General features: G+C 39.6%; 3 protein-coding genes across 6 annotated transcripts in view; 1 reads left to right on the top strand and 2 right to left on the bottom strand.

Moving 5' to 3' along the window:
- The window catches only part of adck1 (aarF domain containing kinase 1), a 75397-nt gene extending 69753 nt beyond the window's left edge, over positions 1–5644 (bottom strand). Inside the window, exons 1-2 of one of the 3 annotated variants that reach the window (XM_047344697.1) lie at positions 5492–5644; positions 3486–3624 (exon numbers count right to left, since the gene is read on the bottom strand). In XM_047344697.1, coding sequence (XP_047200653.1) covers positions 3486–3617 — 132 coding nt within the window. In that variant the 5' untranslated portion in view covers positions 3618–3624; positions 5492–5644. The other 2 variants (XM_047344698.1, XM_047344695.1) reach the window with 2 other exon arrangements.
- Positions 5645–7286: 1642 nt separating this feature from the next.
- LOC124855130 (SRA stem-loop interacting RNA binding protein) lies at positions 7287–10014 on the bottom strand. 2 transcript variants are annotated; one of them, XM_047344700.1, is made up of 4 exons: positions 9894–10014; positions 8053–8111; positions 7775–7882; positions 7287–7670 (listed from the first exon to the last, which is right to left on the bottom strand). In XM_047344700.1, exons 1-4 carry the CDS (start codon positions 10012–10014, stop codon positions 7602–7604), a joined length of 357 nt encoding a protein of 118 aa, XP_047200656.1. In that variant the 3' UTR covers positions 7287–7601. The 2 variants fall into 2 exon arrangements, with proteins under 2 accessions (XP_047200656.1, XP_047200657.1); XM_047344701.1 differs by lacking the exon at positions 9894–10014 and adding an exon at positions 9503–9791.
- A 14-nt stretch (positions 10015–10028) lies between these two features.
- alkbh1 (alkB homolog 1, histone H2A dioxygenase) lies at positions 10029–13154 on the top strand. Its single transcript, XM_047344699.1, has 6 exons — positions 10029–10172; positions 10394–10502; positions 10624–10786; positions 11101–11191; positions 11648–11841; positions 11920–13154. The coding sequence occupies exons 1-6, from the start codon at positions 10029–10031 to the stop codon at positions 12341–12343; spliced, it is 1125 nt and encodes a 374-aa protein (XP_047200655.1). The 3' UTR covers positions 12344–13154.
- The last annotated feature ends 1127 nt before the right edge of the window (positions 13155–14281 follow it).

The following is a 14281-nucleotide window of genomic DNA, read 5'->3' as shown; positions in this document are numbered from 1 at the left end:
TATCTTGAGTCCAATCCTCTTCTCATTGTACATGCTGTCTTTTGGATGGATTGGCAGGAACTACATTTCCTTTTATTGTTATGCTGTTGGCATTAAAAATTATTTGCGTAGTTTCAATTCAATTCAATTCAATTTGGTTGTTTTTATTTTAGTTTAGTCTGGTTAGTTCAAAATGCTCCAGTATTATTGCTAACATAAGGCATAATCACTACAGCCCAGTTTTATGCACTGCCTGCCTGTATGCTTTTGCATTGATTTAAAGATTCTTCTACTTTCTTCTTTAGGTTTTTGAGGAACTAGTGGTCTTTATTCACAGGTTTCAGACAGGAAATGGGCAAAGAGAGAAGGGAGGCAGACATTAACCAAAAGTCCCGAAGTTGGGGGCTGAACCTAGGCTAACCGGGTTAAGGATAAATAACCTCCGTATACAGGTCCTTCTCAAAATATTAGCATATTGTGATAAAGTTAATTATTTTCCATAATGTCATGCTGAAAATTTAACATTCATATATTTTAGATTCATTGCACACTAACTGAAATATTTCAGGTCTTTTATTGTCTTAATACGGATGATTTTGGCATACAGCTCATGAAAACCCAAAATTCCTATCTCACAAAATTAGCATATCATTAAAAGGGTCTCTAAACGAGCTATGAACCTAATCATCTGAATCAACGAGTTAACTCTAAACACCTGCAAAAGATTCCTGAGGCCTTTAAAACTCCCAGCCTGGTTCATCACTCAAAACCCCAATCATGGGTAAGACTGCCGACCTGACTGCTGTCCAGAAGGCCACTATTGACACCCTCAAGCAAGAGGGTAAGACACAGAAAGAAATTTCTGAACGAATAGGCTGTTCCCAGAGTGCTGTATCAAGGCACCTCAGTGGGAAGTCTGTGGGAAGGAAAAAGTGTGGCAGAAAACACTGCACAACGAGAAGAGGTGACCGGACCCTGAGGAAGATTGTGGAGAAGGGCCGATTCCAGACCTTGGGGGACCTGCGGAAGCAGTGGACTGAGTCTGGAGTAGAAACATCCAGAGCCACCGTGCACAGGCGTGTGCAGGAAATGGGCTACAGGTGCCGCATTCCCCAGGTCAAACCACTTTTGAACCAGAAACAGCGGCAGAAGCGCCTGACCTGGGCTACAGAGAAGCAGCACTGGACTGTTGCTCAGTGGTCCAAAGTACTTTTTTCGGATGAAAGCAAATTCTGCATGTCATTCGGAAATCAAGGTGCCAGAGTCTGGAGGAAGACTGGGGAGAAGGAAATGCCAAAATGCCAGAAGTCCAGTGTCAAGTACCCACAGTCAGTGATGGTCTGGGGTGCCGTGTCAGCTGCTGGTGTTGGTCCACTGTGTTTTATCAAGGGCAGGGTCAATGCAGCTAGCTATCAGGAGATTTTGGAGCACTTCATGCTTCCATCTGCTGAAAAGCTTTATGGAGATGAAGATTTCATTTTTCAGCACGACCTGGCACCTGCTCACAGTGCCAAAACCACTGGTAAATGGTTTACTGACCATGGTATCACTGTGCTCAATTGGCCTGCCAACTCTCCTGACCTGAACCCCATAGAGAATCTGTGGGATATTGTGAAGAGAACGTTGAGAGACTCAAGACCCAACACTCTGGATGAGCTAAAGGCCGCTATCGAAGCATCCTGGGCCTCCATAAGACCTCAGCAGTGCCACAGGCTGATTGCCTCCATGCCACGCCACATTGAAGCAGTCATTTCTGCAAAAGGATTCCCGACCAAGTATTGAGTGCATAACTGTACATGATTATTTGAAGGTTGACGTTTTTTGTATTAAAAACACTTTTCTTTTATTGGTCGGATGAAATATGCTAATTTTGTGAGATAGGAATTTTGGGTTTTCATGAGCTGTATGCCAAAATCATCCGTATTAAGACAATAAAAGACCTGAAATATTTCAGTTAGTGTGCAATGAATCTAAAATATATGAATGTTAAATTTTCATCATGACATTATGGAAAATAATGAACTTTATCAGAATATGCTAATATTTTGAGAAGGACCTGTATAAGGTCTATATATGGGTATATACGTATATAGGGTTCCTATACTTTAGGGTTTCAAATGTCTTGGCACCCAGTTATTTAACCCAACTGCTTGGCATTTTCCTGAGATCATCCAGCCAAAAACTCTTTGTCAAAGGTCAAAACTGCAACACAGAAGGGATCAGGCCTTTGTGGTGGCAACCCGTAGATTCTGGAGTAACCTGCTTCCCGACATCTGTGCTGCAGCATCTAAACGCCTAAAAAACGTTTTAAACTTGCTTTTTCAACTTTAGTTTGAGTTCTATCAGGTGTTTTACTTTGCTTTCTCCCCTTCATTTAGCCTGTATTTATGCATATTTGTATACATTTACTTATTTTATTGATTTATGTTCTTTCCTGCTTGTTCTTAATAGTCTTTTAAAAGCACTTTGAAACCTGTTTGAGAAACAAAACTGAGATTTTCTTAACTGATTTTATTTTTTCCCCAAATAAGATTAGGGATATTTTAAAGTTACCCATAATACTTTGAGAGAGAGAGAGAGAGAGAGAGACTGCAATTAAAGGGAAACTCTCAATGAAGTTAAAATTACTTTTTCTTTGTTCTCTAACAAAGAAAATTAAAACATGTGAATGATAGCATCTTTATAAAAAAAAATATTACATGTTAAAAGTACAGAGACAATAGAAATAAAACTGACAGTTCAGACTAAAAATACCACGGGTAGCTGGAGTTGGTATGCTTCTTGCTCCATTTCTACGTTCATGTCTAACAGTTTTTACAGTGTGACCATCTGTCTGAAGGTCCTTTATAAAGCTGCAGTTCACAGAGCTCCTCCAAACTTCATACTAAAAGAAATCAGGAATAACATTTCCTGCCTGCAGTTACTTTCTCTCAGAAGCTGTAATCAAACCCAAACCAGGCGCACAGTTTTATGTGAGAACATCTGAGGTCGGTGTGAACTCTAGTTAAGTTGTGGACATTCAATTATTTAAGTCACAGTACTGTTGGTTTTTCGTTGGTGGTAAAAAGTCTTGTTGTTTGGTCCTAATAGATTATAGGAGGTTTTTAACGGTTGCCTCAGTCAAATAAGTTAAAACAGCGCCCTTGAAGCTCGTGCCGAGCTACTAAAATTATCCTAGTCCATATACCAAGTGCCAGTTGTAAAATAGGGAATGAGCAGCCGTGAACAAAAGTGACTGTGCAAGGTGAGGATGACCGCGAAAGGCTACTCGGTCACCCGGACCTCCAGATGAAGAAGGGTGAGACTTTTGGATGAAGGCTGTCAGGGGCTAGGCGAGTCATTTCCCGACACCAGCTTAAACAGAACTTTCAGTAAACCTGTTAGGCAAGACCCTTCAGGTTTAGGGAAGTCCGGACCCGTTGGATGGAGAGCTGGTTTGAGCAATACCTCTAAGGAAAGGGAAGTAAGTGGGAGGGGTTAGCTCATCGGACAACGAAAGAACTCACGGTGGCTGCGGCTCGTCCGAAGCGGATCACGCTCAGGTCGCTGAGCTCCAGCTGCCTGTTGTAGAGGTAGAACCCTGAGGAGGCGAACACTGCTGTGGCCAGAGAGGAGACTTTGAGGAGCCGGCCCGCCATTGGAGGACTGCAGGAGAAAGAGATTCATTTCCAATGAGTTCACATATAAAAGCCTTGAATTAAATAAAATATATCTTATCACCTGATAAGACTATAAGAGACACTGTTTAGTTAACATTGTTTTAATTAAAAAATGTTAATGTCTTTCTGCTTTGGGTTCATTGCAAGCATAGACCTTGAATAATGAGTAGTTGATCCAGCAACTGGAGAAATACTAAATTCATTATTTCAACAACGTTTTATTGAAAGGCTGAATGCATGAAATTAGCTAACATTTATTTCAGTCCAAGCAGGTTTAACCATACTGATATTGTGTACTTTGACAATGCAATGCTAATAAATTTGCAATATAGCCTGGGGCTGCACAATATGCTTAACAGTATGTCAATGTGCTGCACAGTATATGCACAGGGCTTCTTTTGTATGAATTACTACTTTAATCCAGCGTGGCCTGACCTAAACCCGGTTCAATTTGCAGGTCAGTCCAGCACAGTGGTATCATGACCATTAAAGCAGCTATTGCTTCTTTCAGCACTATGGACAATTGCCAAGTCCCGCTAGAAAATGAAATCAGCATCTTCAAAGAGCTTGATGACATGGCTCCCCAACATTACTGATGTTGTAAATGTCATGTAGGGACTGCCTCGCCACTCTTCCTCCAGATTCTGGGACCTGGATTTCCAAATTAAATGCAAATGTTACCTTCATCTGAAAAAAAAAAGATAATTGGACAACTGAGCAACAATCCAGTCCTTTTTTCTCCTTACTCCAAGTAAGACCCTTCTGACTGTATCCCTGGTTCCTAACTGGGTTACTCAAGGAATCCAAAAGCTGCAAACCTTGTCCTGGATTGTGGTCTATGCTGGCTACTGAAGTGCTGACTCCAACTCCAGCTCCTCCTCCATATCCTGTAAGTCTCCCCCAAACTCTTAGAGTGGACTGCCATTGTCTCTGCACCTTTTCCTACCACACTTTTCCCTCCACTCAATTTTCCTCTCATGTATTAGGAAACAGTACTCTTAACAATCTGGTTCTTCAGCAATAATCTTTTGTGGCTTACCCTCCTTGTGGAAGGTGTCATTGACTCTCTGCTGGACTACCTTAAAATCAGCAGTCTTCTCCACGATTTAATCGGCCATAATATAACATTTCTGTAATAAAAAAGCTTTTTATTTTGGTCTTACATGATACTAACATTTTGTGAGAAACTAATATGTTGGGTTTCATTAGCTGTAAGCCATAATCGTTTAATAAATTAACTGAAATTAACATTTAAATGTTAAATGTGTTATCTGCTTATAATACATCTAAATACGTGTTTCAGTTTTTGAATAAAATGATTGAAGAGAAACTGAACATTTTGAAGAATGAATCATAAAGACTTCCTGATAAAGGAGATTGGTCTAATGTGTTGCATTTCAAAGATTTAAATGGTTTCTGTTTGTACACATGGTATCAGCAGGGTTTAAATGATAAATGACAGGTTGGATGAAACCCACTCTTCGGCACTCACCCCACGCAGCCACAGATGGACTAAAGGGTACAACCCGTCCCTCTGACAGCTGTTGACCCACGGAGCTAGCAGCAGGTCACAAACAACATCTTACAGAGAGCTCTTCACCAAAATGACACTGAGATCAGCTTCCGTCCGCTGCAGAACGTTAACCATAACGCCTCTTGAACATCTCAGTTATGCAACCACTGTTTGGTAAGTGGTTTGAGAGTCTTGAGCGGGCTCACAACAAACAGCAACCTGTCTCTCTCACTCACACACATACACACACACACACACACACACACACACACTGACCTGTCTGCGGTCAGAGTAAAACTTCACTTAAAAATCAACCAGGACATCGCTCTACTTCACTTACCGGTTTGATTTGTGACCCCTTCTCCGGGTTTTCGAAGCATGGCCACGGAATTCTGGGTAATGTAGTACCACAGGAAAATATAACTAACGAGTTCAGATTTAACGTTAGGTTCACATGGCAGCCTGAGACATCCGAGTTACACTCGAACCATAAAAAATATATTTCAAAGGTTTTTGTTTTATTATAGCAGCATTATATGCTTTCATTGTTGATAATTATGACAGATTTAAACTACACCGCTGGTGACCTTAGTGACGCATTTATGTGCGTCACGGTCAACAAAACGTATTGGTAGATCGATGCTGCATTCACTTAAGCTGGGAATTTAAAGTGTCATCAAAATAAAATAAAATAAAAACGAAACAAAACACAATAAAATAAAATAAAATAAAAAATAACTAGAATACCTGGTGCACAAAGTATTTACAAATGTCAACATGCAAAAAGCCTGCATATACAAGAAGGCATATTTTTCTCCACCAGCATATTATTTTTAAATTAAGAAACTGGGATGTTTCATTTCAGTAACAAGCGAGAATATATGAATTTAATACATTGTTTGAAGAAGGACGTGTTTATAATAGGAGGGCGTTTTTTCACAACCGCAAAAAAATATATAAAAAAATAACTTGATAAACACGTTCTTGCTGCAATCCTGATTTTTTATTTATTTTTTCCCCCTTTAAAAAAAAAAAAAAAAAAAAGGTGTAATAAATATTTCAATTTAATGTAAAAGAAAAACTAAATGCTGGATTCTCTTGAAGCAAGAAAAATCTAAATTTTCGTTTTTTTAAGTACTGCAACAATAGGGACAGTTCTCCATTTTCCCACAAAGAAATTTTAAAATAGTAATGAAATATAAGGCATTTCAACAGTGCTGACCTGTCACAAATATTACATGTTCCACTGCCAAAAATAATTGAAAATTAAGTGCTGCATTCACCTGAAATAGTAAAGTCTCAATTTTTAAACTTCAGAAAATCACACAAAACTATAAGAATATATTTAGTAAAAGGTGGAGCAAATATTTTAATGAAAAAAATGATGTTTCATTCACTTGAAGCAACACCATTCTAAATTTTCTTACATGAAAATATTTCAACAAGAACTGATGCTATTTTTTCCATGCACAAATATTACAATCAAATAATGAAACATATGATCCTGCTAATATTAAAGTATATATATTTTTGGAAACAAAGTACAGTGCTGCTTGCACTGAAACGGGAGAAAAAAATATATAATTTACATAATTATAGCAAGGATCTTTTTCCCACTTTAATTCAAGAATAATAAAAATAATGAAACATATGATCCTCCTGTTGTACTTAAAAAACGTTTTTTACTTTAAAAAATGTGAAATTGTTTATTTATTTTTTTTAACAGAGATAGAATTGTGTCTTTTTTCTATAGGACAATGATCATAAACACAGTGGATAAAACAGGCTAATATTAGGCTCCTGGGGTCTCATTCCCAAAGGTCCGACTTCATCCTTTTTGAAAAATGTTGTGAACAATGCTTAAAAAACAGGTATGTGCCAGCGAACAAACAAATTTAAATAAATATCACTAATTCTGTCAAGAAGACAGATAAAATACTCAGCCTGACTGATGCCAGGAGCTTGTTGGGGGCTACAAAAATCATGCGGCTTTAATAAATCATTATTGTATGAAATCATTGTGTTCAGCTGTAGATTTAATATCAACTCTTCTGCTCCGGAACATTTAAAAATGTTTCTTTCTGCATCCATACCAGAAAAAATACTCAAAATGAAAAAAAAAAAAACAAGTAAAATGGTAGCAATACACATTTTTATTGTCTGAAACCAACTGACTTCATGTGATGGAGAGGAATATTTTTCACAATAAATACAGATCTGATTAGTGGACATCCCTTTAAAGACCTGACACTAAAGTTGAGGCTCAATTCCAGTGAGACTGAATAACGCAGAAATCCTTCCTGATGTTGGGATCCGTTCAGACAAATGGATCATGCTTCTGTCTGAATGGTTCATTTAGATATTAAGCAGCAGGAATGAAAGAGTCCATTAAAAAAAAACAAAAAAAAAACATCCGTTTGGTCTCATCTGCTCAGCAGAATCGCCAATCTTCAGTCAAGGTATCCGTCTTGATTGGACTTCTGTCCTGCAAAGGGACGTCTGTTCCTCTGAACCTGAAGCTAGAACCAAAGAACATCATCGGTTAAATCAAGTGGGCAGAACCTTTTTGTTTATACTGAAACCGAAACGGTTGAGACCGGCAGTAACTGGTTCAGTCGTTTACCTTTGCTCCTTCCAGAATATGGGGGTCCTTCTGCAACGCGTTGTTCAGTCCCTCCTCTGTGAAGAACCCAACCCAGCAGAACCCTCTGTGGAAGCCGGTCTCTCTGTCCTGATCCGGCACAAGGTTCAGAGTCAGACAAAACCACACTGATAAACTGCACTCGTTATGACAAAAAGGAACAACGTTCTTCCATCTTTATCATCTCAAAATCCACGGAGTTCAACATGTGCTGTTTTTAATGGCTCCACTGAACTAAAAGTAAAAGAGTAAAAACTTACAAAAGGAAGGAGACACCTCTTCACTGGGCCAAACTGTCCAAAATACTCCTTCATCTCCTCTGAAATATAAACAGATCGGTTAGGAATTCAGGACGGATAAACGTATTATCTAATATCCTAAGATTTATCAGACTTTTTATAACAAATAATGTATTTACCCAGATCATCCTAAATGTTAATGTTCTCAGTCTTTCAAATCTGCACTGGGTAGCATCTTAAAATGGATTTTTCATGTAGTCTACTTAAGCCAAAATCTAGATTAGCTTTTAAAATAAATAAACTGGTCAGATTTAGACTAGATCATTATTATTTTTTAATGTATGCAAATACAATTCATTGTGACATGGAGTCTCGTTTTCAAGACAGATGTTTCCCCTCTGAAAAAATATTTCACTTACACTTTAGACCATTGCTTAACTTTTTATTCTACTCATAAATCTGTGGAAAAGGTCTATTTACACTATAGATTTCACCAAACAAGTCTTACTGTAGTATGTCAGCTGGTTAAGATGAAATTTTGCATTTCACAAATAAAATAAAGGCTTGAAAACTCAAACCACATCTAAATTGTCTATAGTATTGTACAAGCCAGACTTAACAAGTCAAAGTTAAATTTAAAAGAGGACATTGGAAAAGTTATATTAAAATGGACGTGTGGCCACTTTTTTGGCAGCAAAGAAAAAGGACAAAGCAAACAGAGATCATCTATGAAGGAAACATAGGTGTGTTCTATGGGAGTAAACACAGGTAGGGAGGAAGTATTTCTCCTGACCCGCCATAAATGGAAACACTCTGTGCACAAGGATAATGAAACGACTGAAATTACAGGAGGGAACAACTCAAAGATGAGGGAAAAGCACACAACAGTGTTCATACCGCAGCAATGACAGACAGTGCAAGCTGAGTCAGCAGCCAGACCACTGAGGCTGTTGTTAATTAAGCATAAGGCTGACTGAGATTGGCTTTAGGTAAGCAACTGTTTTCCTTCAGCTGTAGCAGCATCCTTTTTCTCAGTGTCTGAGCCCATCAAAGGAGCAAACATTTGACTGCAGATTCCATCTGAGCATCAGCATAAAGTGTTTTTTTTTTTTTTGGGGGGGGACAATAGCCACGTAAGCAAAATAACTGCAGTCAGAGTTATAGCCTTCCACTGCTGTGCTGTAAATATTTTGACTGCTACATTACTGTAGTGCAGCCAAATCCTCGCAAATGAAAGAGAAACTGATTGAGTGTAGAAAAGTGAGACAATCACTGCATGGCTTCCTAATATAAAGTACTGTTGTGACACAGTTGTTTGGGGAAATGGGAGTCTTGATACTTTACTGGTCAGAACCGGAGCAGATTGTAATTTCTACCAGAATGCTGCCAGAATTTCAGCGTTTCAACTCACAAAATCCTCAAACAGCAATTTCCCCCATGAACTCCTCCTCCTTACTGGATAAATTGTTACCTATTGGAGCCATGCTTGAGTTGGAGACTGAGCTATCACTATTTTTCTCTTGGGTGGCCGTGGTGTTAGGCATTGATACCCGAGTTCTCCTTTCCAAATGTAACATCAACCCTCTTCAGCATCTTTCGTCTGCGTTCTCGGTTGTCCTCTGGATCGAACAGAACCATTAACTAACTGTTCAGTGGCAGAAAGTACGCTGACTTCAATGAATTCATGTTGCTGTTAAAAGTCTCGCACATTAAAACCAGCCAATCAGAGGCCGAGCTGACCCTTCTGTCCTCACGTGTTACACCCAGATCTTTAAAAACAGATAAAACGAACTTTTTCCTCAGCTACAGTTTCCATAGTAACGCTACAGCTCGGTAACAATTTTAAACGGAAAAGGACTCACTGCTGGCGACAGTCCAGGGGATTTTAGACACAAACACCTCCAGGACTTTCTTAGACGAGGCTGCCATCTTGTCTCCTTTGCCTGCTACTCTGACCTCTGACGTGAGCGGGCACGTGATCATGCGTGATTTACGTCATGGCCAAGATGGCAGCCTCCATGGTGACAGAAAGCGGAGAGGACGTTTTCAGGAAAATGTTTAAGTTTTATAAAAGAAGGGAGCCTCCTCCAGACCTGAGGGAAGTGATTGACTTCAGCAGCGGAGCAGCATCCGGGGGAAAGGTCTCTTCCACGAGCTAACTGTAAATGTGTTAAAGTAGAATACGGTGTTGGAGTTTTGCTAAACTGATTAAAACCTGATTCTGATGGTCTAACTGGGTAGGGAAGGTTACACAACTGTTCCAAACTGATCCTGCTCAGATTGAATACCTTAAACCAGGAGATAGAGTTGGAAATGTGATGTTAATATTGATTGGTTGATATTTGTGTGTGAAAACTGATAGATTGTTCCATTCAAACTGGATCAAGCTGCTGTGAGTGATCAGGAGGCTGCCTGCGTTGGTTTGCAGCCCATCAGAGACTGGAGAGTTTTCGGCCTGCAGGGGTACCCAGGTACATGTTGCCCTGAAGGAGGAGTTTCTTCGGGATTCTTGCCCTTAAAGAAGAACCGAAGGTCTACATCAAACCAATGCACAAGGTCCACTAACATTAATGATGCCCCCCGTCTTTGTAGGCTTTATTTTCATCTCCAATCCTTTTCTGCGGGGCTCCCAGTCCTTCTGGGTCAGACAGTGTTTGAAGACATACTCTCAGAAACCAAACGTGTGCAACCTGGACATGCACATGTCACCCTCTGACACGCAGGACATCTGGGCCAGGAGTGTGCAAGCCATCAGGTGGGAACCAACTCAGAAAGTAAGGTCATTATTTCACCAAATATGAGGTATTGTTAGGTGCTGAGAGAACAGCTGCCGGAATTTCGTGCATCAATGTTAAAAAGTGTAGTTTGAGTGGTAACCAGCAGATGGCGTTGTAGTAAAAGAGAAGTCCAAGGTTTGAAGAGTCTTTGCGTTCAGAATCCGTTTTTGCATGGATTTGACACGATTTCCATGTGTTTGAGAGTTTGATGTCAGTGTAGCAGAATATGCTAAAGCAATCACACTATAGAAGCCTCCATGCAGTGACCTGAGTATATAAATACACCCCACAGATCTCCCATCTCTGTCAAGAGACAACCCAAAACTTTACTGGAGAGGCTGCGCTGGGTAACTCTAGGATACCATTACAACTGGGACACTAAGGTGAGCTTGCAAGGTGCATGCACATGATGAAGGTAAACATTTTGATCATTAAAATTGTAAAAAAATGAAAAACGTTTCAGTGTTTCATCAGGTCTGAGATTAATACCTAATTACATCCCAGTGCATTTATAAGCAAATACAACTTTCAAAAACCTCTATAAAAAAAAATCATTAATGCATAAATACATACAAATAACTGAATAAAAATGTTCAAATAGATTTAAAAAATAATTAAATTTATATAAAAAGATCAAAATTTTTTCTGATTTGTTTAACCTTTCAAATTCTACTCTTATTTGTATGTATTTCTATATCTAAGGTTGTCCCATTCGCCTCTACTTCCAGTTTTCCTTAGAAGATCCACCAGGAAATCTCAGGAATAATACATTAAAAGAAAATTCCCTTAAAATATTTACTTTTTTTTTTTTTTTTTTTTTACTTTTTTTCTGTTTCAAGACTTACTCTGCCAACAGTTACACTCCGTTCCCTGCTGATCTGCACATGCTTTCGGTCCGGATAACAGCTGCCTGTGGCTTCCCGGGGTTCAGCTCAGAGGCCGCCATCCTCAACTACTACCGATCAGATTCCTCTCTGGGAATCCATGTGGATGAGTCAGAGCTGGATCACTCTCGTCCTCTGCTGTCGCTCAGGTGAGAGGAAGAACAGTTAACTGGTTCAGGCTGCAGGATTCTAGAAATGTCCTCAGTAATGTGGTTTTGTTCTGGCAGTTTCGGACAGTCGGCTATCTTCCTGCTGGGCGGCCCCCAAAGACAAGACCCCCCCACTGCTATGTTCATGCACAGCGGAGACGTGATGTTGATGTCAGGACCGAGCCGGCTGCTGTATCATGCCGTCCCGCGGATTCTCCCGGCACCGCCGCAGCTTGCAACATGTTTAGAAGAGGTCAGCTGTGTCTTGGCCCTGCAGATGGGCAGTGTGTTGGAGCCGGTGTCTGAGGAGGATTGGGACGTGTGTTCCAGGTACATTCAAAGCTCCAGAGTGAACATGACTGTCAGACAGGTGTTGGGGCCCGGACAGATCTTCCCACTCCAAACGGACGATAAACACCGGATGGTCGGGTGTCATGATGATGCAAACAGTGGGAAAAAAAAGAGGACCTGCAGTGACCCTGTGGTGACTGTAGACACTTGAAACACCTACTGTGCTTTTTATACCCAAGTGAAGCTACTTCAATCACATGTTATTTTTCAAGAACAAAGGCAAATATTGTTTTGGAGTTCTCAGAAGAATCCAGTTATTTAATTCCCAACCTAAGAAAACTGATTGCAGTTTATGAAATTGGATGCCCATCCAGGAGCAACTTGCACAAAGCAGCTTGAAGGAACATTGTACAGTTTTTCATTCGGTTGTCTGAAAGTGGTTTTTTTTATGTTGCAGAGAGCCAAGGTTATGACCAGTCAAACAAAGGGTGATTTGAACTAAACTGTCCCCATTACTGATCTGACTACTCCTTATATCTCCTTTCTGCAGTGTTTTTTCCCCCTGTTCATAGTTACAGATTGATCTCCTGTTTAAAGCTCAGATGTTCCCTTTTACAGTATTGGCTTTTTAGACGTTCACGCTTGTAAAAAGGAGACAGACATGGTGCAGTGTGCATGTGATGGGATTCTGTTCTGAAGGGACTTCCTTAAATTCCCCAAACAGATGAAGAGTCACCCTTCAAAAGAACTGAAATCCCACGAAGAGTCATGGCTCACATTTAAATTGTAGAAATGTTTCTGTAATAAGTGATTTTGCTTGAAAATCTTAGTTTGAGCTGAAAAGCTGAAGACTGGTGATTATTTAAGTCGTCACAGATCCACAGGGACTCTGCAGACAGAACCACCCCTGAAAAGAACTGAAAGAGTCCCTGCAGCACAAATGGCTTCTTTGGTGTGTTTACAAAAAAATCTAAACATTTCAACTCGTTTAAAAGAAAAATAAAATGGGAATGTTTTTCTGCTTTTTGTGTCTATTTTATTCCTTTTTCCCATGGTCCTGAAATTAGAATTGAAATTCTTGTAATATGACTGCCTGCAGTACAAGACAAGCCACACAGAGTCCTCAGTTAACTCTTCAAATCATTTTCATCTGTGGATCTGATCTGAGTTGGGAACAACAGGCTGCTTCTGGCAAAGCTACTCTCGTGCTGTTCGGTTCACCTCATCTAGATGGAGGATGCTGAGGACAAATTTACACTACTGACTACCTTGTGAAAAACAAGTCTTTAGTTAACAAATAAGATAAATCATGAGGTTTAGTTGCATAATCAAATATTTACTGTAGAAGACTAATGGAAGTGTGTGACTATAACGTGTGTGTTGGTGTTGCAGTGAATGTGAGATTCATTAAAACACGGTGTTCACATGTGTTCAGATTTCAAATTGCATGCACACCCTGTGCGGCTGCAGTAACTGGTATTATCCACTAGGTGGAAGCAAAACCAAAAATATATAGCTGGAGAATTGCGTTGATATACAGTAAATTATGCAAAGCAGAATACATGCCTATTTAACGTTTAAATAAACAAAAATTCTTTCATTTGGCTAAACTGTGCATGTTTTTTATGTGTATTAATGTTTTTCTTGAATAGAATCAACTGAGCAATAAGTGTGTTTTATGTTTCATCCAGTTTGACCAGCAACACGTGTTTAAGGCAATCATCTGATAGGATACCCTTGATAGCTCAGCTGTTGTTTTTTGATTGTTTTTTTCAATCCTCAGATGATACTGCCATGTAGCTTTCCTTCTGAAACATATAAATTACTGTATATAAACAGTTATGGCATGTTAAAGACTTCCCATGAAATATTTACAAATGTTTCTCTTTAATCAGTATCAGAACATCTGCTTCAGTTCTTTAATTCATAGCTCCTGTGTTACATCTTACTCCAAGGGCTGTTCTCTCCATGTTTTGAAAGAGCTTTACTGTCAGTGACTGTTCAGCAGCCTGGACCTACACAGAGATGTGCTACGTAAACCTCAGCAGTTCAGGTTGCATGTTGTTGTATTTTGGGAGAAACTAGAATAAAATTCATGCAGACATATATGGACATCTTGCATGCTCCAAAGAGAGAGACCCCAGCAAAG

Source organism: Girardinichthys multiradiatus, chromosome 19 (assembly GCF_021462225.1).
Source record: "Girardinichthys multiradiatus isolate DD_20200921_A chromosome 19, DD_fGirMul_XY1, whole genome shotgun sequence".
In the NCBI taxonomy this organism is placed as follows: domain Eukaryota; kingdom Metazoa; phylum Chordata; class Actinopteri; order Cyprinodontiformes; family Goodeidae; genus Girardinichthys; species Girardinichthys multiradiatus.
Note: the sequence above shows the minus strand (reverse complement) of the source record. Positions and strands in the feature narration are given on the sequence as shown.